This window comes from Puma concolor, chromosome C1, assembly GCF_028749965.1.
Source record: "Puma concolor isolate L17-30 chromosome C1, mPumCon1.1.hap2, whole genome shotgun sequence".
Taxonomy (NCBI): Eukaryota; Metazoa; Chordata; class Mammalia; order Carnivora; family Felidae; genus Puma; species Puma concolor.
In genome coordinates, this window is record NC_141674.1 from 18,934,210 (window position 1) to 18,959,083 (window position 24,874).

Below are 24,874 nucleotides of genomic sequence, written 5' to 3' on the forward strand. Positions count from 1 at the left end.
CAGGGCCCAACAGACGCCTCCCTTTTCGGAAAGCTGAAGACCAAGGGCGACTTTTCACACCTCTGCCGGGAAGGCGTACTCAGGCTAGCCCGCCCATCTTCGAAACGCCACGAGCGCCCGGAGCACCAGCCCACTTTGGCGCGGGGCACCCGTTCCCGCCGGCCCTCCGTCCGCCCTTTCCCCTCCCTCTCCGCGCCGCCCCCTCCGCCCCAGTCTCCGCATGCGCGACCGAGCCCCGGGGGGCGGTGCTGCTTCATCCGGGTACCCGGCGGCGGGTGGTTGTTTTGTTTTCTTGGCTGCAAACTGGGGGAAAGTGAGGCGGCCGCGCGCGGCGTGACACCTGGCTCGGGACTCACTGCACTGGCGGGGCTGGCCGTAAGTGCCGGGCGGGAGTGGGGGAGGGGGTCGCCGCCACAGGCCGGAGAGGGCTCGGGCCCGGGGCCGTCTGCCCGGCCGCTGCCGACCGAGTCATCGCCTCCGCCCTCTGGGAGGCTGCGGGCTCGGGTTGTGCCTCCCTGGACCCTTCCCGGACGCTTCCTCCGTCCGGCTGCCGGACCGCGCCTCTCCCCGGGACGTCGCGGGGTCCCTCCGGCGTCTCCGCGGTCCCCTCCTTTAGGGTTGGAGAAACAGCCCCCGAGAGGGAGTGTCACCGGCGGGTTCACGCGGCAGGGGGTGGCCGAGCTAGAACGAGTTCCCACATCCTCCCAGCCCGTGTCCACTGCGGACCGAGAATCCCGAGCCTGGGGGCGGGGTTTGTGCGGCAGTGTGACGGTAATAAACTTGAGAAAAGTGGACTCGGATGGGCTCGGGGCGGGGACATTGAGACGAACCGAAACTAACACAAACTGGATTGCTCTTCCTCCCAGGGAAAAACAAAGGTGAATGGTCAAAACTGGGCTTGTCTTAAAAACATATTAGTATTGGTTACAATCTCAGTTTTTAATATTTAATGCTTAAAAGGGATGTTACGATTGGACTCATTGCTCTTTTTTAGAATGTCATGTTTTTGGACAATCAGGATTGCTGGCTACAAGAGTAGTTGAACAGACGGGTTCAGAGTCGCTGGTAGGAGTTTGGGTGTGTCTTGATAATTCGCAAGTTATACGTAATTCAGGCTTTTTCATGCTCTGAAATAGAGATAATCCGGATGGGTTCTAGGCCAGGTCTGCGTAGGTCTGCTCGCAGGAATGGTTTTATGTGATTTGTTAGGTCGGGATTCATCACAGCGGATGTTTTCGTGTCTGAATTAGTATTAACTTCAATTTTGTGCTTTCTTTTGGCTGGAAAACATCTGTTAGAATCAGAAACATATTAAAATGAAATTGGTGTTCTTTACTGGAAGTGACACTAACACAAAGGGTTGGAGAAGGAAAAAATAATGAAGTGAAAGGACGGGATGTGAGTAGAAGACCCGTAGGGCAGTGTTTAACTTCTTAATCTGAGTAGAAACACATGTCCTATGACAAAATGTGAAAATTACTACTACAAGTATTTTTTCATCTCACTGCATGCTTTACCTCAGCCAAAGTCTATCATTGTCTCTCCATTATGTTAGTGCCCCTGGATTGTAAATGTTAAAATCACATAGTAACTTAGTTTGGAATTAAAATTAATCATGGTTACAAATTTTTTCAATATTTGGATACCCACCTTTGTTCCTAGTTCTTAAATATACCCAAACCGTCTTTTAAATTAAAAAAAATAATAAACTAAATGAATCTAAATTTTGTTTTCCAACGTTTTGATGTGGAAATTCATCAAAAATTAAATATTCTGAAGAAGTATATGTAGCCAAAATAAAGTCTTTCACTTTTATTCAGTTTTCCCTGAACTGTTAATTGTCTTCTAGGAACAGAAGTCATGTTTGAAGCAAGTAAATAGAAGTACTTTATTTAGTTGATTTTTCTGTTTGTTTTTTTAAGTGACTTGAAAAAATGTCTGGATTTCTAGAAGGCTTGAGATGCTCAGAATGCATTGACTGGGGGGAAAAGCGCAATACTATTGCTTCCATTGCTGCTGGTGTTCTAGTAAGTGTCATTGGTAATTTGGCCGTTCGTTATTTTGTTTGTTTTTATGTGTTTTGAATTCTGTATGAGGTTTTTAAATATGTACTATTTATTTTATCTTTGACCACTAAATTTGTTTTAACAAATGTTGATGTTTTGTTTATGCGGGGATTGAGTTTACCCATTTTAAGAGTTGACCTTATGGTTTGATATTGATTAGTAGAATGGTTGGTTTTCTTTAAATGCATGGTATATAAGACAGTAATGGTTTCTACATTTATTCATTATATGAGTAATGCCTCCTTTTTGTCAGTACATTAAGTAGCCAGAAAGTGTTTAAGAAAGAAACAGGTCAAAACCAGTGGAGAGAGGGGCGCCTGGGTGGCTCAGTCGGTTGAGCGTCCGACTTTAGCTCAGGTCACGATCTCGCGGTCGGCGAGTTCGAGCCCCGCGTCGGGCTCTGGGCTTATGGCTCAGAGCCTGGAGCCTGCTTCCGATTCTGTGTCTCCCTCTCTCTCTGCCCCTCCCCCATTCATGCTGTGTCTCTCTCTGTCTCAAAAATAAATAAATGTTAAAAAAAAAATTAAAAAAAAAACAAAACCAGTGGAGAGAGATGGTTGCACTTTTTTCATAATCCAGAGTTAACTTTCTTCTCAATCTCATTGAAAAACAAAAACCAAACAGGAAACTCATTAAAGTGTATTGCCGAGAAGTAATCTATAGTGTAAAATTTTTATTTACATTGCAAATCCCTCAAGGCATCTGATATTTGTGTTTTATGCTCTTACGTGGTCATGTGCTCTAAATAATGGATTTTAAATAAACAAACAAAAATCTAAGTTTAGGGACTCCTGGCTGGCTCAGTCAGTGGAGCATGTGACTGTTGGTCTCAGGGTTTAAGTTCAGGCCCCACACTGGGTGTTAAGATTACTTAAAAATAAATCTTGAAAAAAAGAAAATCCGAGTTCAAATATCTCCTCTTTGCCTAGTCTCTGACATTTATAATTTATGAAAAATGATTACCCTATATTTTTCCAAAGTAACAGTAAAGTATAAAACTACTGTAGAGGGGCACCTGGCTGGCTTAGTCCGTAGAGCATGGGATTCTTGATCTCGGGGTTGTGAGTTCAAGCCCCACATTGGGCATAGAGATTATTTAAAAATAAAATCTTAAAAAAAAAAAAAAACTGTAGAAATTCTGCTCTTACAAACATCCAAAAAAAAAAAAAAAACAACTTTACATTTTAGTTTACGAAGAAAATATCTTGAATAAAAGCATTGAGATGAGGGTAAAAAAATGAAAGAGGTACTCGGGCTAGCCGGTAAAAATGTCATTAATAGAGTATGGAGCTGTCTGTAACCTGATAAAAATAATTTGATTAGCCTAAATTAGTTATTTTTAAAGAATTGCCAGAAGATGGCAGTTCCCAGAGCTAACTGGGTCATGATTGGGAATGGGGGTAGGGTACGGTGTTATTTTCAAAAGCTTCTCAGTTACTTACCAGAATTTGGTTAATATTTTACTCTTAAGTTTGTGGTTAGCTAATATTTGTGTAGTTTTAATGTTTTTCCTTATGTATTGGCCCTGGATAATATCCAGAACCAAATTCAATTAAGATAAATGATAACTTCGTGTTTAAATTGAATTTAACCTCACACGTAAAAGCATCCATACACCGCACTATAATGCATCAAAAGGAAAAGCGGACTGCGGGGCCCTTACCTATCTCACGACACCAAGAGGACAGCTCAAATGCTGCCAACAATCACTATTCCCCATATTGTTTTGAATTTTTTTTTTTTTTTTTTGTCTTCAGTGATAACATCTTTCTGGAAGCTTATAACATCAGCCACAAGCCACTCCTTCTGTCGATTGGCATGTGAATCACTTTTTTCCTGTCTCCTGCCATGAGATTATTACAACTTATTTCCAGTTCACACAATAAGATGACAGACTTTATTACAACAATATAAAATAATGACCAAAGTGAGCTTAGAAAAGAAGTTTGTGTTACGTGGTAATTGCTGGCCGACTTAAGGGTATCAAATATTTCCTCAGGGGTTAAGCCACGTGCACATTATATGCGAGAAACTGCCGGAACATTTAAGAAAATTTTGAAATTCATCCGAAGGGGTCTCTTAGATACTTTGCTTTCTTTTTAGCTAGTAAGATAGGAAGTTACTGTAATTTCTCACTAGTGTCACATTTTTTGTGTGTGTCTGCTTTAGTTTTTTACAGGCTGGTGGATTATCATAGATGCAGCTGTCATTTACCCCACCATGGAAGAATTCAACCACTCGTACCACGCCTGTGGTGTCATAGCAACCATAGCCTTCCTCATGTAAGTGTCACTGTCCACGCTACTTACATAGATCGCCACAAAATAAAAATGTCTTACATGTAGTCGAGTAGAGTTCATATTTTTAAATGTCATCAACGTATTGGACATGGACTAAAAGTCAACTCGCAGAGGAGGACTTACAAAGAAAAGCAACCGTTTTCTTTCCTCTTCTCCCTTCCACCTCTCCTCTTCCACTCCCACCCCCAGCTTCTCTCCTGTCTCCTCTTCCTTCTGTACTGCTGATGTTTGTAACTTTACATTTAGGTCAGAAACTGTGTCCTTTGTCTAAGCGTTTGTTTATTCACTCAGCCAACAAATATTCTTTAAGCTTTTGTGTTCTAGGCTCTGCTCTAGGTACAGGAAATACAGCAGTGAATAAAACAGGAGGAAATCCATGCACTTATGGAATTTATACTCAAATGAGCGAGGCAGAGAGTAACCAAGGAGAAATAAATTGTATATATAGCCTGTGAGATACCAGGAAGTGCTACAGAGAAGGCAGATAGATGTCAGCAAGGGTACAGAAATTTTCAGTAGAGTCAAGGAAGGCCTTATGAAGAAGGCACTTTCATAGGAACGACTCGAAGAAATGAAGGAGGTGATTGTGGGGCTATATGAGAGAGGATCATTCCAGTCCTATGGAATAGCAAGGACAGAGGCTCCATGGCAAGGAGACCAGGATGGCTGGAGTAAAGGGTCAAGGTCATAAAAGCCAGAGAAAACTGAGGAGACTAAAGAGGCATGAGAACGAAATGTGTTTCATGATTCTGCTCTTTTGCTGTTAAGAGCATTATTGGGCCAACTGGGGAACTTGAATGACGTCTGAAGGTTAGATGGTGGTAATGCATCATTGTTAGTATCCCAGTTTTGAGGCTTGTATTGTTCTCTGACACTGTCTTGTTTGTAGGAAACACATACACATTTCTAGGGTGATGGGGCATCAGGTTGGCAACTTTCAAAATTTACTTGAACTGTACTTGACATCTTTTGTGTAAGTTTGAGATTATATGTGAAATTAGTAATGCCAGAGAGCAAATGGAGATTGTTCATTTCAGAATGTGCCTGATAGTGGAGACTGACATGGCAGGGGCGTGACTGTTTGACAGAGGGCTAGAAAGTTTATTGAGATGGCTCAGCAAGGAGAAAAACAAGAGCAAAGTACCACTAACCCAAGAACATCTGCATTTTTAAAAAACACTAAGCTTGTTTGGGGCGCCTGGGTGTCTCAATAGGTTAAGCGTCCAACTTTGGCTCAGGTCACGATCTCATGGTTGGTAGGTTCGAGCCCCCCGTTGGGCTCTGTGCTGACAGCTCAGAGCCTGGAGTCTGCTTCAGATTCTCCCTCTCTTTTTCTGTCCCTCCCCTGCTTGTGCGCTCTCTCTCTCTCTTTTCCTCTCTAAAAAATAAGTAAAACATTTTTAAAAATTTTTATTAAAAAAAATCCTATGCTTGTTTTAAAATGTATTTATTTTGTGTACCAGATAATGTGGTTGATAATAGAGATCACTGAACATTATTGTGAGTATTTTGATCATTCTAAAACTTAGATTTGAATGAATAATTATGACTTCATACTATTATTTAAAAAATTAGGGTTCACATAGTCAGCACATTTATTGGGCACCTGCTATGTGCCAAGCCCTGTGCCAGGCACTGAGAATAAAAATGGGAAACAAGGTAGACACAGTCCTTGCCCTCATGAAGCTTACATTCTACTGGTAGACACACACACACACACACACGCATGCACAAGTGGAAAGATATAGATATACACACAGATAATAGTGTGTATAAAATTTTATAACTTCTTAACTTAATATATTGTTAACATTGTCCTGTGATGTTTAAATTTTTGAACAATTACTTCTAAAGAAAGCCAGGTTATCTTGATTTAGAGTGGTTCTCTGTGAAAGTTAACGAAAGATTTCCTGTTTGGAACGTGTATCGGAGCTAAAAAAAACCCCAACATTTTACCACTTGAATCCCTTTGATAATGTCTTCAGAGCAAAAAGCTTTTGTTTTGCTTGAAGTATAATTATTTCTCCAAACATTGGACCTTAGTACAGAATTATCACCAAAAAAACCCCTCATTCCTAAGCCAATTTTCAGTACTTTGGGGTTGTCTAGGGACCATGCCCTCTCTGTTTTGTCAGCATGCATGTTACAGGTGGCGTTTGCACAAATGGAAAGCTAGATAGATCCACAGCTAAAGATGGTTCCATCTTAGCAAGATCATTTTGAGGATTTCACTCTCAAACTTTAACAAATGAGACATAATTTTGAAAATGTCACTCTCAAATGTTAGTGAGCGTCAGAATCACCTGAAGGACTTGTGAAAACTCAAATTGCTGGGCCCCTTGCCCAGAGTTTCTGCCTCAGTAAGTCTAGGGTGGGGCTGGGGAATTTCCTCTGTAATCAGTTCCCGGGTGATGTTAATTCTGCTGGTCTGGCGGCTGTCACCACTGCTTAGACGGTATCTGCTTCAAGGGACTTGCTTAAGTTTACGTGAGCCCATTACTCAAGACTCATGAGGCCTCACCTTGCATTTGAGGCACTCTAGCTTATCGGCTCTGGTGGTTTGATGTCGTGGGTAGTTTCCTCTTGGAGTCAAAGACCGTGATATCTTGGCTTTATTTTATTCACACAGGATTAATGCAGTATCAAATGGACAAGTCCGAGGTGATAGTTACAGTGAAGGTTGCCTGGGTCAAACAGGTAAATAGGTGTAAACGACATCTTACCGTATACATCCTTAAAAGTGAGAATTCTACATGGAAGGACCACTCGTCTAACCCCTTCACATCAGAAATAGGATGGAGGTCTGTCTAGAACAGAGGTTATAGGTTTCAACGCATAAGGTACAAGGCACATTTAATCGAAGTCGGCTGTATAGTATAGTGTACACAGTCTTGAGTATATAACCCCATGCAATAATATGTACCACGGACGGTAAAAGACAATAGCTAATAAAAGAATCCATGTGCAAAATAGAACTTCTGGTACTTTAAGCTATACCATATAAATTATTTCCTTCTCTTTTTTGCCAGCCTCACTTGATTGGATTGGCATTTTTGAAATAGTTTAGAATCATAGTATTTGGGGTGTGTTTTGAAATACACAACATAAATTGTACCATCTTAACCATTTTTAAGTATACAGTTCAGTAGTCGTGAATGCATTCACATCATTGTGTAACCAACGTCCAGAACTCTTTGCATCTTGCAAAACGGAGTAGAGTAATAGAATTTTGGTGCTTAGGTTCACCCACTCCCTTCTCTCTCCACTGAGACTCCTGGGCCGCTCACCCAAGGGAGGCCAAATTCAGCATGCGTGTGGGTCGGCTTCCTCGAGAGTCCAGTATACGCAAAGACATGGGGGGCACATTTAGTAAGCAATTTAAATGGTAAACAAAATTTACATCCAAACAAAAAGGAAACCTACAAATAAATACATTTAGGCAAAATTCAGGTGACTTTTTTTCTTTTTCTTTTTTTAATGAAACAGGAGAAGCTGCAGGAGTCAGCTCCGAACTACACTCTCAGACTCTCTGGTTCACTGTCTCTGCAGATGAACTTAAGTAGCAGAGATACAGGAGCCCTGACCTGCCATAACCGTGAACTGTAAACGAACAGACAGATGTTAGCGGCCAGCGCTGATACTGCTAAGCCAGTGATAGCTAGAGCCAGGACTAGAATGTGGCCCTCGCATCTCTGACTAACATTGGTTAGCTAGCACAGCTCGGGGGGCCAGAGTCCGTTGTATTTAATACCATATCTAAAACTGTCAGCTTATTATTTTCGTAATGCTCTTATGTTTTGGAGATGAAATCAGAAATTAAATACAGCATTCTATTTGCTTTGCTGTATGGAAGAGGGCAGTGTTTTTATTAAAATGTATTCGTGCCAATTAAAGTCATGTCAGTTCATCTAAGGGCTGTTTATTTTATAGCAAATCTTCATAAATATTCTATAAATGTGATTTAAACCTTGTTTGTCCTCCTCTTTTAACATAATTTTAATGTAGCTTTCCTAAGTGCCAGTCACAGTAAGTTTGAATTTATTTTGCTGCCTGACTTACCTATTCATCTATCACTGAATATGAATTTTTTGCTCAGTATACACATGTTATTGCCTCAAAGTTCTCCTGGAGGAGTCTAAATTTTGGAGTACAATTTCTAAAAATATATGGAGAATGAGCCTGTAAATATGAAACATATTTTGTGAGATTTTTATAGGATGGTTGAGTTTTTCTCAGTATTCATATTTAAGGAGATTAATTATAGGCACTTAGAATACAGACCAGCCAACAGGAAGAAGGCCAACGTCTGCACTGATGAAAGATACTCAGCACATCTTTCATTCTTATTTTAGATTTTTAAATGGCAATGATACATTTTTTCTGTTCTGGTTTTTGCTTTCCTTTTGAAAAGTTGATTGAACTGACTGCTGCCACATGAGAAACAATTCTGGTAAAATGTTATTTCTTTTAAGGTGCTCGCATCTGGCTGTTCATTGGTTTCATGCTGGCCTTTGGGTCTCTGATTGCATCTATGTGGATTCTCTTTGGAGGTTATGTTGCTAAAGGTAAGAGAAAATAGTTTACATTTTACTTCAGTGGATTACTGAAGTTGTGCAATAAAGTTGGTTATTTTATTTGTTTATTTTGAGAGAGAGTGAGCGTGCACGGGGGAGGGGCAGAGAGCAAGGGAGAGAGAATCCCAAGCAGGCTCTGTGTTGTCAGCTTGGAGCCGGACCCAGGGCTCAGTCTCACAGACCATGAGATGTAAGATCGTGACCTGAGTCGAAACCAAGAGTTGGACGCTTAACCGACTGAGCCACCTAGGCGCCTCAAAAGTTGTTTTTTTTATTTTTATTTGTATTTATTTATTTTTTTGTAAGTTTATTTATTCCGAGAGAGAGAGAGAGACAGAGAGACACAGAACAAGCTGGGGAGGGATAGAGAGAGAGAAATACAGAGGATCCAAAGCGGGCTCTGTCCTGACAACAGAGAGCCCAATGTGGGGCTCGAACTCACGAACCAGAAGAAGATCATGACCTGGCCGAAGTTGGAGGCTTAACCGACTGAGCCACCCGGACACCCCAGGTTATTTTAGAATAAAGCTTTTTTTTTTTTTTTATCTAGATGGGTCAGCTACTAGCATTTATGCCTGGGAACTCCCTTCACCCTATCAGTATTTTGTTCATTTGGTATGTTTTCGGTATTCCTTTCTTCTGGTTTTGTTTTTTTTTTTCTCCTTCGAATAGAGCCTAGAAGTAATGGGACACAGCTCCAAACCTTGCTTCTCGTTGGCTTCCAAAAACCTCAAAAGCAGAATATATATGTTCTCAAGCTATTTGGCAAGTTTTGACTTGATGAATGATATCTATGCAAAGCTCTAACATCCTATAATTAAAATTTATTGAGGTTAGCCTCCCTGGTACTATGACATCATCTCCTTCTAGATAGAAAGTAAATGAGCACTTAATGTGCAAGTATCAGGCCACTTTAAAGCAAGGCCTACAGGAAAAGGCTTGCTCTTAGATCCCTGGTTGAAATTTCACCTTGAGGGACCCCGGAAAAATATGAAAATCCCTTAATGTTCCAGGTAAAATTGACTATGCTTCTCACAGTAAAAATATGGTATTAATGATTTGCAAAAACTGGACCAGCAGAGATCTAAACTAGCCCATATTTTAACCCTTTATTTCTTTGAACAAAATGTAATTCTTGGATCAAAATCGTGGGTTTCCTGAATTTTTAGGAAGATCTTTTAAGTCTTATAGACAGGAATGATAGTCTTTTTTAAATAGGTATGTTTTTTGTTGCTCATGTAAGTTATTACTCAAACCATGTTACCAAAAATGTAGAAAAGAAAAAAAACAACTATAGCAGACTATAATAACGTCCTGCTCTGAAATGTTTTGGTGTATTTCCTTTGGTCTCTTCTTTTGTGTTTTTGTGTAGTTATAATCATACTGTAAATAAAGTTTCGAACACAGGCTTCTGCATTTTACATGATACCTTAAGTAGTTCTCTTGCTGCTACAAAATCTTTTATCACCATATTTTAAAAACAAAAATGTTACTTTTTTATCTGAATTCCATAATACTTGTTTATTGTAGAATACTGAAAACATAAAAGAGCGTAAAGAAGTAAATAATATTATTTGTAATTCTTCTTTCCTGGACATAGCTGTTATTAATACAGAGCCCCTTTTTGTAGGAAAGTGTTTATCTCCTAGAGAGAGATTTTAGTGAGTTAGAGATTTAGAGATTTTAGTGATTTTTTTTTCCTAAAGGCTTCTGGAGTCAAGTTATGCTCTGAGAATTATTATCAGGAGATGTGTAATTTTATAAGTTGCCTTTCTGTAGGATCTTTATGAGCCATTGTTACCACTAATACGGAATATTTAATGTGGCCTTGTAGTAGTGAAGGCCTATGCAAACCAGCTGTTACGGTAATCAGATTAAGTTAAAACTATTCTGAGAAAAAGTGGATAATTTATCTATTCATCATACCTTGGCTCCAGTAGTAGAAACTTAGGAGAATTTCAACTTCAGTCTGGGATAAATTGGAACAAATGTTCCCCTGGCAGTCACTAGTGGCCACTCTGTCCCTCCAAATGTTTAGGCCAAAAACTGGGTGATTAAGGCCTGTCAAAGGTGATACCTCTTGTTCTCTCTCACCCCACATCAGTCCATCAGCAAATCCTATTGATTCTGCTGTTAAAATGTATCCTGAATCCCACCACTTTATTTTTATGGATTTATTTTATTTTTTAATTTTTTTTAACGTTTATTTATTTTTTTTTTTAATTTTTTTTTTCAACGTTTATTTATTTTTGGGACAGAGAGAGACAGAGCATGAACGGGGGAGGGGCAGAGAGAGAGGGAGACACAGAATCGGAAACAGGCTCCAGGCTCCGAGCCATCAGCCCAGAGCCTGACGCGGGGCTCGAACTCACGGACCGCGAGATCATGACCTGAGCTGAAGTCAGACGCTTAACCGACTGCGCCACCCAGGCGCCCCGAACGTTTATTTATTTTTGAGACAGAGAGACAAAGCATGAACGGGGGAGGGTCAGAGAGAGGGAGACACAGAATCTGAAACAGGCTCCAGGCTCTGAGCTGTCAGCACAGAGCCTGACGCGGGGCTCGAACTCACGGACCGCGAGATCATGACCTGGGCCGAAGTCGGCCACTCAACCGACTGAGCCACCCAGGCGCCCCTGTGGATTTTATTTTTAAGTAATCTCTACACCCAGTGTAGGGCTTGAACCCACCACCCCGAGAAGAAGAGTTGCACGCTCTACTGACTGAGCCGGCCAGGCGCCCCCTGAATCCCACCACTTTTTACCATCTCCGTTACTGCCACTCTCATTCAGTCCCTTGTAGTCTCTTGTCCGACTTCCTGAAATAGCTTCCTCTTTGGTCTCTGTTTCTCCCCTTACCCTTTTACTCTCCCATCAGCAGAGGAATCCTCTTAAAATATGTCAGCTCATGTTACTTTTCTGCTCAGACCCTCCATTGGCTTCTCATCTCCCTCAGAACGAAAACCAGAGCCCTCACCACGACTGCAGAGCTCTATAGGATCTTCACACACACACACACACACACACACACACACACACACACACACACACACACGCGCGCGCCCAGTTCGCCCCTCGTACTTTTCTGATCTGTCTCCTGCTTTTCTCTCTTTTGCACACATGACCATTCCTCTCATGTGCCCGAATGTTCCCACCTCCAGGTGTTTGTGCCCTCTGTTCTGCTGCTTCTGCATGGTCCCTACCCTCACATCCTCCCTGACCTTATGCCAGCGTCACCTTCTTGTGAGCTCTTCCTGGCCACCTGTAGAAAATACCATCATTCAAGGGGCAGCTGGGGGCACCTGGGTGGCTCAGTTGGTTAAGTGTCCAGCTCTTGATTTCAGCTCCACTCATGATCTCACAGTTTGTGGGATCAAGCCCCACATCGGGCTCTGTGTGGACAGCAGGGAGCCTGCTTGGGATTCTCTCTCTCCCTCTCACTCTGCCCCTCCCCCACTCATGTGTTCTCTCCCTCTCAAAATAAAAAAAATAAACATTTTTTTTTAAATGGCATCATTCACTACACTTCTCTCACCTTTTCCCACTTCATTTGTTTCTCCTTATTTTCTACATTGTTTAGCTTCATGAAGATGAAAAATATTTTGCCTGTTTTATTTACTGCCATATTCTCAGCACATAACGATGCTGAACATAATATGCACTTGCTAAATATTTGTTAATTGAAGGAATCACTTACTAAACCAGCGCTAGACTCTGTCACACGTATTACATCATTTAATAAATATTCAAACCAACCATGGTTACTAGAAAATTTAATTATGTAAGGCAGGAAAACCGCTGTTCACCAGTATATCAGAAACTAAATGTTTGCAACTATTTTTACAGAAAAAGCCATCGTATATCCTGGAATTGCTGTATTTTTCCAAAATGCCTTCATCTTTTTTGGGTAAGTTTCTTTTGCATTCTTCATCCTATTTTCTTAATTCTTTTTTTATAATTGTTTCTTTTAAGTCACTTACTATATTTAGTTGCTTAAATTTACCCTGTCCAGTGCCCCTCCCCCATGCTGTGTCATAACATGTAAAGAATGAGGCTGAGAAAGATATTTTAATACATGAGTTGGTTCGTTGCCAACCTTGGGAACATACACTGGTTTTTTAAACTGCAACCATGTCCCCTTTAATGAAGAACTATGATTTGTGTAGATTTAGTTACGTAACACTGACTAGGTTCATTTTATTTTATTCTTTATTATTTGCCTATGTTTCTTTTCTTTAAAAAGAGTGTTTACATTCTTTTTTTCCAATAAAAAAAAAAATATATATAATAGAATTTAGAATAAAATTTAGAATAGAATTTAGAATAGAATTTAGTGATTCATCACTTCCATATAACACCCAGTGCTCATCCTGACAGGTGCCCTCCTTAATAACCCATCACCTATTTAGCCCATCCCCCCACCCAACACCCCTCCAGCAACCCTCAGTTTGTTCTCTGTATTTAAGAGTCTCTTATGGTTTGTCTCCCTCTCTGTTCTTACATTATTTTTGCTTCCCTTACCTTATGTTTATCTGTTTTGTATCTTAAAGTCCTCATGTGAGTGAAGTCATGATATTTGTCTTTCTCTGACTCATTTCGCTTAGCATAATACCCTCCAGTTCCATCCGCATAGTTGCCAATGGCAAAATTTCATTCCTTTTGATTGCCAAGTAATACTCCATTGTATATGTATATATACCACATCTTCTTTATCCATTCATCAGGACAATGTTCATGTTAAATCCGTATCTCTAACAGTTGCTTTCAGTGAAAGCCTGCTTAAAACCCTTTCTCCTTACGATTTTGTTTCTGAGTGCATTTTATAGTTCTTTCTATCCTTGGTGTTACTAGAACTTATGCATGAGATTTGAGGTGTGGAGAAGTCCTAACATTCTTTATCCTTCTGATGCAATGACAAATTAAAAGATTAAAAAATCCCCTAAAAAGGGACACCTGGGTGGCTCAGTCGGTTGAGTGACTGACTTCGGCTCAGGTCATGATCTCACAGCTCGTGAGCTCGAGCCCTGTGTCGGGCTCTGTGCTGACGGCTCGGAGTCTGGAGCCTGCTTCGGATTTTATGTCTCCCTCTCTCTCTGCCCCTAACCCACTCGCATTCTGTCTCTGTCTCTCTCAAAAATAAATAAACATTTAAAAAAATTTTTAAAAATCCCCTAAAAACCTTAATACGTTTATCAATAATCTTCTTCAATGTTCACTCTTTAGGAAAACTAAGGGTCTGCCCTTTTCCCTGCCCTTAGCCTCCCCAACCCCAGCCCCACCACAGCTTCTCTTTATCTTCTGCATCAGGGATTCTTAACCATCATACCATGAGTAGGGATCTGAAGATGGGGAACCACCAGACATTTGTGTATGCAAGACACTGGTGTTTCAGCTTGTTTCTGGGAAGAGATCTATGGCTTTCACCAGATATTCCAAGAAGTCCCTAATCCAAAACAGGTTCAAACACTACTGTATGTTGTAGGACAGTCCATGGTCAGACTTTCCTTCTCTGCTCCTTCCTACCCACCCCCCCAAAAGGGGAAATCGAAGCCCCGTATCTACTTGAACCATTCGTGAAATGCTAATTGTTGCCATTCAGTAACATTCAGCAGTGATATTCAGACTTCTTCCTTCACCAGGAATTCTTGGAATTTTATAAAATCAGTTCGGAAATAAGACAAGTGTGAACTTAGGGATGCCTGAATGGCTCAGTTCATTGAGAATCAGACTTCAGCTCAGGTCATGATCTCGCAGTTCATGATTGGAGCCCCTCTCTGCTGTCATCATAGAGCCCACTTCGGATCCTCTGTCCCCCTCTCCCTGCCCCTCCCCTGCTGGTTCTCCCTCCTCGCCCCCCCTCAATAAATTAACCTTAAAAAAAAAAGTGTGAACTTAGGAGTGGCAAGAGGCACAACATCTTTGGGTCATTCTTATAAAACTAGTGGAGAAAACCCAAAGAACAACAACAATAACAAAACAATACAATAATAACAACAATAACAAAATAAACAAACAATAAACAACAATAACACAAAGTTAAGCCACTGATTTTGTGTGGAAAATAATAATGACCAAAGTTCATTGAGCAAGTATTATGCACGAGGCACCTTTCTTTTTTTTTTCTTTTTTTTTAATGTTTATTTCTGAGACAGAGACAGAGCATGAGTGGGGGAGGAAGAGAGAGAGAGAGAGACACAGAATCCGAAGCAGGCTCCCGGCTCTGAGCTGTCAGCACAGAGCCTGACGCGGGGCTCAAACTCCCAGACTGTGAGATCATGACCTGAGGCGAAGTCGGTCGCGCTCAATCAACTGAGCCACCCAGGCGCCCCATGAGGCACCTTTCTTAGTGTTTTACCTGTATGCTCTCAGCCAATCCCCGGCACAGCTCTGGAGGACACCCCGTCATCCCCATGTTATATGTGAGAACAAGCACAGAGAAGGCAGGCTCCTTGTCTGAGATCGTCCGGCTAGAACTGAGGCTGACTCGAGTTCAGGCTCCAGCTACTGGGATGATGACATTTGAAATCTGGGGTGAATTCAGTTGGCGTTTTCTCCTTTTGCTGTCCGCAACTGGTTGTTTCGTGTTAGTTCCGTTTCCCTCCTCCCCCGTCCTTTTTTTAGAGTGTAACACTAGACTTCAAAAATGCAGCATGAGTAAACCTCATTCCTCAACGTATGAAATAAAATTTGAGGACGTTTGTTATTTTCTAGGGTAGTGTAGCATGCTTATGAGAAAGACAGCATTGACAGTTAGGATTTCTTGTCATTTCAAGCTGCGGTGCTGAGGCTTGGGCATCTGTAAGGAAGGACCAAGCACCCTGAGCTCGCTACTCCCGTATGTCCCCAGGGGTAGAGGTGCCCCGAGAACTAAGTACCCCACAACTTCAGCCAAAGGAAGGCAGCATAAGGGTGCGTAAGAAAAGCTTCCTAGGGAGGGGATTTACTGAGAACCAGCCAGGGAGGGGAAACAGCAGCCTTCTTTATCATTATTTACTCTGGCAGTGATAAAGGATGAAACAGTTTCCACGCTGAGATGCTGCTTGTGGCACAGAAGTCACTCTGTCACAGCACGGAGGAACAGAGGATTGAGGGGGAAGATTTTCGGGAAATGTGTATCTCTTCCAATGAGAGAAGAAACACTAAGTTCATACAGCAGTTTTCATATGTCACAAAACCTCGGAAACCAGTCATAGACTCGTCCCAAATTACGATAAATTCCTTTTATATGCAACAAGTTTGGTTAGTTTCTCATTTGGTCCTGTTGTCCCTATTAAGTCTAAAAAGGAATTCGGATTTTTGAAAATACTATAAGCAAAGTGAAATCAAATTCAGCAAATAGGCACTGCTACTAGGATAGTTGTAGCTGATTGCCTACCATTCTGATTCATAACAGAACAGTACTCAGCAACAGCTGAGAAATTACGGTTTCAGAAATCAGACACAGATGTCAGTACCAAAGGTGACCATCTGACAGTGTAGGAGGGACTGGCTTTTGCCCAAGAAACTCTTCAGATTACAATTTACATCTGTTGGGTAGTATTCTGAAGTGTGTCGCATTCAGGCTCTCTGGAGGGTGGAGGCCTCCCTCATCCTAACCAGAAGATAGAGACCAGATCACTTTTTGGAGCATTTAGGAAATCCTTTATAAAGAGAAATTAACATACTTGCGAGAGTGTATAGACTGTTTCCTGGTTGCATTTTTGTTTTCATCAAAAGACGCTCAAGTGTTTATTTTTCTAAGGGTAAACTGATCATTAGGATTGTAGGCTTAACCTTAAGTATACACTGCTAAGTGGTAAACAGATGAGAAAACAAAATGAAAACCTCCATATGCCACTGGCGTCTGCTTCCGTCTTCAGTTTCGCCCTCACGCTGGCCCCCCACATCCAAGGCCCAGTGAACCTGCCTCTGAATTGTCTTACACTTGTTCCCTTGTTGTCCATTTCTCCTGTTCGGTCACCACCATCCCGTCCTGAGCAGTTCACATCCCTGATTGGTTCCTCCCTTGAATCCAGTTTTCCTGTGTCACTTTTCCTTCTAAAAACATGGCTCTAATCCTGTCATTTCCCTTGTTAAAAGTTTTCAAAACTTGGAGCTGTCTCCAGAAGAACTCAACACTAGCGGCCATTCCGCAAGATTCTGTCCACAGTTCTGTCTTGTTTATCCTGTACGGTATTTTCTGCTTTATTGAGCCGACGGTTCAGAATCAAGAGATTTTTACATCAAAATCTGAATTTTTGGCTTTTCTTCAAAAACTGGAAGATCTGACGATCCTGAGCCTCGCATGGCAACCATCAGCTGGAGGCGAATAGCTGTTCCTTTCAAGTAGGGGACGCGGCTCAGCATAACCCCATTTCAGAAATCGGCTGAGAGGGGGGTCTGTTGCCCCCTGGAGTAGAGCGCACAGGCTGGCACTGCCCTCTTGACTCACTTAAGACTCGGAAAGCCCCTGTGGGCAGTTTGCCACCCTGGTCAGTTGGCTTACCAAATCCTGGCCACCTCCATTCCCTCTCTTTCTTACCCCTGAAGCTCTAATCTAGCTGTACTGGACTCTTCCTGTTCTGCACCTCAGACACCTTTATGTGTATCTGCAGATCTAGACCTAGACAGGTATCTTCTTATGTGTGTAATTGCCCTCTTGCCCCTCTTAAGTTGAAACCTTGAAGAGAGCTGTAGATAGCTCCGCCCCTAAACCCTGGATTGTACGTTCTGTGTGTGCGTGTTCCTGACGCCACAGTCCCCTGGGCTTTTCCTCCTGGGCTCTTCCCGAGGCCCCGTGGTCTTTTCTTCCTCTTTGCCTTTTGATCTACTGTTTCCCCTCCTGAAACCTCTTCCTTCATCAAACTAGCTTCTGTCCCTGCAAATATCCCATTCAGACTCCTGCTTGCCCCTCAAAGCCCATCTCAAATATTACTGCCCCTGTAACTCCTTTTCTAACACATTCAGGCCGAATAAATTCTATAGGCTTCTGTGCTCCCTCAACATGTGGTATAAATACCTCCTCCCCCTTCCTCACCTCTCTCGCCATTACCACGCTGTGTCATCAAGAACGTGAACAACTTGAGGGCAGGGACCCTGTATCTTACTCATCTTTGTAGCCCTAGCATCTAACACGTCTACACTCAAGAAAGGTTTGTTGAATGAATATGATAGTATGGTTACGTACTAAACTCTGGTTAACTTTTTAAGGGTGACATACGTCTTCAGCCCCTGGAAGCTAAGGCAGTGGTGGACTTGGTGGGTAACTGCACATGATCAGTGTCTATTCTGATACGCTCCATGGCTTTTTTCATACAACTCGTCAAGTCTTTGTTGCCAGTTTCCCACCATTTTCCAAATCTCACATACTCAGTTTAGCCCCAAACTCAACTAGGTGTGATGTTTCTGATTTCATTTGCAGGGGACTGGTTTTTAAGTTTGGCCGCACTGAAGACTTATGGCAGTGAAAACCTCCGATTTACTTCTGCGCAGCAGCCCTGCATGGGTTTTTTACTTCTCACTCCCAGTTTTTTGTAATGCCATTTTCTAAGCTCATTTTTGAGTGTGGTCTCAGCTTCAATTTGTGTAATACTAAAATCATGAGAACTTCCTATGTAAGCAACAAAAATCGATTGTGGTAAGCATTGGATTTACTTATAAAATGTTGAAAATATGCCACGAGTAACTTAAGTCTTATCATGGTATAACTTGTAAAAATCAATTACAGAAGAAATTACGGATACATCTCATATGAGCATTTGTCATATCTAAGGTCCAAAACTGTGATTCAAGTGCTCTGAAGATTTAATGTGTCTGTGTAAATGTGGCTTCTTCTGTGTCAGATGTTAAATAAGATATAAACATTTTCATGTTTTTAAATCTACACGGTGGCCAGAATTCTTTCTTGCTATACTTTGTGTTTGGTTTCTACAGTTTTGCCAAAAATTCTGCAAACATTTCAGTGTCAGTCGCCACTGAGGGTCTCCCAAGGGGGAGTGAACCTGTCGGAAGAGAAGCTCCTGATTTCAGCCACGAGGCTGCTCAGAAGTGTCCCTTCAGTACCACTGATGGGGGAGGCAGGGGTTGGCAGTCACTCAGCGATGACACATGGTCCTGGCGGGACGCCAACGGTCAGTTCTCATCCACCATTGAAGGAAAGAGGAAGAGGATAGAGACTTGACACTAGGCTTTACTCTGGCGATGGGATTTTATGTTGTTGGTTTGACAGTCATTTGGATTCCAAGTTTCATCGTGTCTCTGTACTGAACCACCAACCTCAAGATAGACCCAGCAAGGTCCATTATAATTACAAACATTAACTACCGCGAATTCTCGTAGTCTGTTTCTCTTTGGAACCCTATTATCTGTCAGGCTCTTCCTGAATCTTGGCAAAATGGGAATCTTTTTTTAAAGATTTACTATGGGATAAATCTAAAGGTAACTATGGGATCCGTGTTCTTCAGAACTACAGCTCGAAATGTTTTCTTTCATAAAACTTGCTACAGTTAGCCCTTCGTGAAACACAAAATACCTCTTAGATGATTTAAATCTGTGGTACTCTTTTTCCCTACCAGCCATGTGGTCTTCTAGCACATATGGTCTGGAATATTGCCTGGGCATCCACACACACTCAAAGAAATGGCCGTGTTGTTGCCATCCCACAGCCAATCATTCACGGCGGGTTTTTAGAGAACTGGAGGGCACCTTAGAGGTTGAAGGTCCACCTTCTCTTTTTACAGATGGAGGAGCCAGACGGTGGAAACTTAAATTTCTCAAGGTCGTACATAGAACTAGTTTTGAAATCTTGAGTCGGTGTACCTCCACAATGGACCACAACATCTTCCCCTGTGCTCGGGGAACAAGAACTACTTTGTGAAACTGCTGGAATAGAAACACAGTGTCCACATGATAGGACTAAATATAAGTGAATTCTTAATTTTTCCCTGTTTTATATCATCTGCTCTGCTGATGTAGACAAGAGTTCACTGGGTGGCACAACACACTTTGTTGAGCATGAGAAAGAATCTTAAGAATTGTCAATAAAATTGAACCCAATACTGGGACACCTGGGTGCTTCAGTCAGTTGAGCGTCCGACTCTTGATTTTTGACTTGGGTCATGAGCTCATAGCTCATGAGATAAAGCCCTGTGTCAGGCTCTATGCTGACCACGCAGAGCCTGCTTGCTTGGGATTCTCTTTCCCTCTCTGCCCCTCCCCAGCTCGCACATGTGCACACGCTCTCTTTTTCAAAATAAATAAGCATTAAAAAATTAAACCAATGAAATAAAGTTAAATGTGTATGTTTAAAACAAAAAGTTGAACCAATATCTCAATTATGTGTCTGCACCCAAGAAAATATTGATAGCATCATCTTTAAGGAAACCAAACATTTAGGGGCGCCTGGGTGGCTCAGTCGGTTGGGCATCCGACTTCGGCTCAGGTCATGATCTCGTGGTCCATGAGTTCGAGCCCCGCGTCGGGCTCTGTGCGGACAGCTCAGAGCCTGAAGCCTGCTTCCGATTCTGTGTCTCCCTCTCTCTGGCCCTCCCCCCACTCACACTCTGTCTCACTCTCTCTCTCAAAAATAAATAAACGTTAAATTAAAAAAAAAAAAGGAAACCAAACATTTATTTTAAGCTATTATGGAATGACCATTTAAACAAATGTTTAATCTTTTTTTAAATATCGCATTTATCTCTGACCTTGTCTCATTGTATGTAATTAGGGAGACTTCACTGTAAAGAGTGTCTGTTGTACACACGAAAAGGGTGAATAACCATGAAAGGAGGTGGTCTCGATTTCAGACAGGACTTCTGCTTCTTGGATGCTTTTGCTTAAAATCCAACAGCCAAATGAGGAAACTGTAAAAGCAAAGCAAACAGATGAGCCCTTAGACTTTTGAAATGTGGACACATACTGAGTCTGGTCTTTGGAAACTTCTATTTGGACCAAAATGCTGTCTCATCACAAAGGTCTTAGAAGGTCTTTCATAAAATCTGAATTGGAAGAGCTCTTCGATAGACCTTCATTCTCAGAGCTCTTTGCACAAGTCGTGGATACACGGTGATCGGCTTTTGTTTGAATGTCTCCAGTGACGGAGGACACACTACCGTACAAAGCAATTCGTTCCGTTTTGCGGACAAGTTCAACTTGTTCGGCATTTACACAGCATTGCCCACTGGGCCTACTTAAATTCTTTGGAGAAGCATAGAAGAACATCGTTTTCTTTTTCTCCATGACAGTCTTTGAAGTATCTGAAGATTGTCTTTAGGTCCCCTTTGGGTGTTCTCTTCTGCAAGCTGAAAATACCAAGTTGTTTGGTTGTGCTGTGTCACACCCACCAGACATCACTGCGTGTTGAGTAACCTGGATCACAGAATTCTAGAACTGGAAATCCGAGGAGCTAACATTTATGTGGCGTTTTTTTATGGATCCGTGTGCTGTCGTTTCCCACACAGTATCTCCTTTAAATCCTACAACAACCTAGTGAGATACTGCTATCACTCTGTCCATTTCAGAGATGGGGGCACTGAAGCTCGGAGAGACCCCAGGACAAGAGGTGGTGGAACCCAGATCTGCCTCCAGAATGTGGAATTTGAGCCCATTTTACAAACGAAGAAACAGCCCCAGAAAAGGAAGGTGACTTGCCTGAAGGCACTAGCCTGCCACGGGGGGAGCTAGGACTTGAATTCGGATCCACCTTCCAGAACAATGCTCTTTTTCAGGGGCCTCTCCAGGAGGAGAGGAGTCAGTTGGCAGGCTCCTAATCTGTTTTCCTACTTTGCTCTAAAAACCGCCTCTCCTCATTTTTGTTGAGCAAGCATTTGTTGGATCCTTACTGTGTGTCTAGAACATTTATTTTAATCGGAAGCTGGGGTGATACCCGTGCGACAAGGCTAGGTTTCGAGAATTTTACAAAACAGCAGGAGGAACTCATAACACATTCTGAGGTATTTTCATGCTAAATCAGTGGTGGTGTTTGTATTTCTTGGCAATGAAATCGTGTTAAAAATAAGCTGCAGATACTTGTTCAGAAGCCAGTGGATGATCTTCAGCATACTTGCACTCGTTTCAGAATCCATTCTACAAGCTTAAACTTACTTTACTCGACTCTCAAACATTATCTGTACCATTTCCCCACTGAAACTTCTGGGAGCTTGCAGCTGCCTGAAGGGTAAGTCAAGTGGCTCTAACCTACCTTTCATCCTTCCCTTCACCAACTCTCTGCTGAGCCAGATGGCCTCATGCTTCTCCTGTTCCCCTTGCTTGCAATGTCTTTCACTTCCTGTCACTTACCCAAATCCAACACAACTCCAAGCTCCATTTTCCCTGACCTCCCCGGACTCAGGACCCTACCCTCCTCTCCTTCCAGCAGCTACTGCGAGGATCACGTACTCCGTTCTGAACAGAGCTATGCACCTAGAAAGACCCAGTCCCTCCAAGGGGTGAAAGCCCTAGTTTCTCTGAGATGCCCTCCTCCCCCACGGTACCCAGAACAGGGGCTTGCCTGCGGCAGACTCCCAACAAAGCTATTTTCTGCAGAAAGGTTAACTGTGGGATTAATTTGAATAAGTGGACGTCAGTGAGTCCTTGTGCTTTGGAAAGCACAAAATAAAATCCATGGGTTATTGAAATTAAAAGTTGAAGGAAGGAATTTACTCTCTTAGTGAAGGCACAAGCCACATGAAATCTTGCGTTATGAACTGAATTTTTGTAAATCAGTATCTGAGTTAGGATTATTGTCATCTACAGGAAGACGGGATTAGTATATGCAGTTTCTTGAGACCTAGAACTGTATTTTGTTTAGATTCGTCTCCCTGGCTCTCCACCCAAGAGCTCTGTCATAGATCAGGTAATACTTTAAATGGAATTAATTAGTGAATAAATGATCAATTAGTAATAGAACCATCCGAGGATGAGATGGGGGACCTCTGGGGAATAGCGAGTACCCCAACCCCCAAACCTCCAGGCATGGTCTGGGCAACCAGCAGAGGAATGTCCCTTCCAACCCCCAGGAGTCTGGTTCCCTGAAGTGCATTAGGAGATTCAATAATGTTTAAAATCCTTTTTGGATGGTTTACAAAAAAAAAAAAAAAAAATCACCCCTGGATTTATCAGCTTTGGAAGTTTGAATTCTTGCCTCTTTAATGGATATTTGGCTTTTCAAATGAAAGCTGTGTTACACTGCTGAGTAAATGGCTCTACTCAGCTGTAAGAAACTAAAATCAGAATAGCGGGGCGAGAAGTGACTGTCCTCCAGCAACTGCCCACAACACACACACACACACACACACACACACACACGTGCTGTGTCTTCGGAGCCAGACACCAGTTCAATTCCTCCTTTTCCATTTACTTACTAGCTCTATCATTTTGGACAAGTTACTGCTCATCTTCGAGACTGGGATCCTTACTCTTGGGCACAGTTATTGCGAGGATAAAAGTCAGATAATGTTGAAAAGCATCTAGCACAAAATCGGACACCGGAGGCTTACGATAAACGATAAGTATTAGGCTTACGCATTCCTTTGTGGTTGGTTAACCCCCCGTTTCACATTCATGTGCTGCTTTGCATTTTACAGAATGTAGTTACGGACATTGTCACCTCTCGTTTGGTCTCCCAAACAACCTGGTGATACCAGTAAGAGAGGTTGAGAAACTGGCCTACGTGACACCCTGCAGAACTGGTCTCCATTCATTGTTCCATCTCGCCCACTGCCACAGTGGCCAGTGTGAGGCGGGGTTCCTCAGATTTCCCCCATTTAGTTAGCAAATATTTATTGCAACTCAAATAATTGAGCTGGACATTTGTCCTGTTTGCGGCATATCTGGTTAATCAGCAGAATGCTTGGCGTATAGTAGTTGCTCAATAAATACTTGCCCAATGAATGGCTGGATTAAACCAGTTTTCTGAGTAACTCACTAGATCACCCTGCTGCCGCCAGAGGGGCAGGAACCCTTGCAGGGACTGGGAGAGACCAGCTGGAGGGAAAAGCTGGTACGAGATGAGACGCTTTACAAGCACCCATGTAATGGGTGACTCTCAGAATAATTACGCTGGCGAAGAGATACCAAAGAATGTTCCGTGTGATTCGTTTTTATAAAACTGTAGAAAATGTAAACCAATCTATTGGACAGAAGGCAGTTAGGTGTTTGCCTGGGGACGGAATGGGGTGGAGCGGGGAGGGAGGAGTTTCAAAGAGGCATGAGGAAACATGGTGGTGACGGTTTTATGGGCATATAAATATGTTTAAATGTATCAAATTATATTACTTTAAATATGTGTTTGCTGTCAGTTACACCTCCATAAAGCTGTTTGAAGAGGAAGAGAAGGAAAGAGAAGCGATGAAGAAGGGAGGAAAAGGACAAGAGGCCGGTTCTCCTTTTTGCCTCTACAAATGCTAATGCCAAGGCCCATCCATTATAAGGCTGGTTCTCTGTCCCTTTCGTGATCAGTATCTTGGCATGGCAGGTGGAGAAAGGATCGGCCTGGGACTCAGGAGGCCTGGTTCCTGTCTCTGCCACTCACAATGGTATGATGTTGGGCGTTAGCCTGACCTCTGTCAGCCCCAACCTCCCATTTATAGTTTTGCAATGTTTGCCCACTCAACCTCAGCATCAAATGGAAGTTACCTAAGGTGACACGTATCAAAGTTCTTAACCAACCGAGCCACCCAGACGTCCTACACATATCAGAGTTCTTAGTGAAATGTGAGAGTGTAGGTCAAAGGGAGGATGACAGGAAATGAGCCCTGACCCTCTTTCTGGCCTACTCATGAGAACAAATGCGACACGGAACACAGAGACCCACAGCAGCAGCTGCATTGCTTGAGCTCTCTGTTCTTTGGCTAAATGATCCCAGACTCCTATAGTATAAGTTTTCTTGTGTCCACTGGCTATAATTTATCAAGAGTTGTGTTCTAGATCAAGCTGTGCCACACACTCACTCGGAACTT

At 42.3% G+C, this 24,874-nt stretch overlaps 2 protein-coding genes across 5 annotated transcripts in view; one reads left to right on the forward strand and one right to left on the reverse strand.

Moving 5' to 3' along the window:
* The first annotated feature begins 217 nt into the window (after positions 1–217).
* TMEM50A (transmembrane protein 50A) lies at positions 218–18,801 on the forward strand. Of its 2 annotated transcripts, none has more exons than XM_025912386.2 (7): positions 218–375; positions 1,923–2,027; positions 4,236–4,348; positions 6,996–7,063; positions 8,839–8,931; positions 12,786–12,846; positions 18,340–18,801. In XM_025912386.2, the coding sequence occupies exons 2-7, from the start codon at positions 1,935–1,937 to the stop codon at positions 18,383–18,385; spliced, it is 474 nt and encodes a 157-aa protein (XP_025768171.1). In that variant the 5' UTR covers positions 218–375; positions 1,923–1,934; the 3' UTR covers positions 18,386–18,801. The 2 variants fall into 2 exon arrangements, with proteins under 2 accessions (XP_025768171.1, XP_025768172.1); XM_025912387.2 differs by lacking the exon at positions 218–375 and adding an exon at positions 755–878.
* Positions 1,059–24,874, reverse strand: part of RHCE (Rh blood group CcEe antigens) — a 56,495-nt gene continuing 32,679 nt past the window's right edge. The window contains exon 10 of one of the 3 annotated variants that reach the window (XM_086716076.1): positions 1,059–1,291. In XM_086716076.1, the coding sequence (XP_086572202.1) occupies positions 1,259–1,291 (33 nt within the window). In that variant the 3' untranslated portion in view covers positions 1,059–1,258. Of the gene's footprint in view, positions 1,292–20,566; positions 20,780–24,874 lie in introns of those variants that run through there. The other 2 variants (XM_025912383.2, XM_025912384.2) reach the window with 2 other exon arrangements.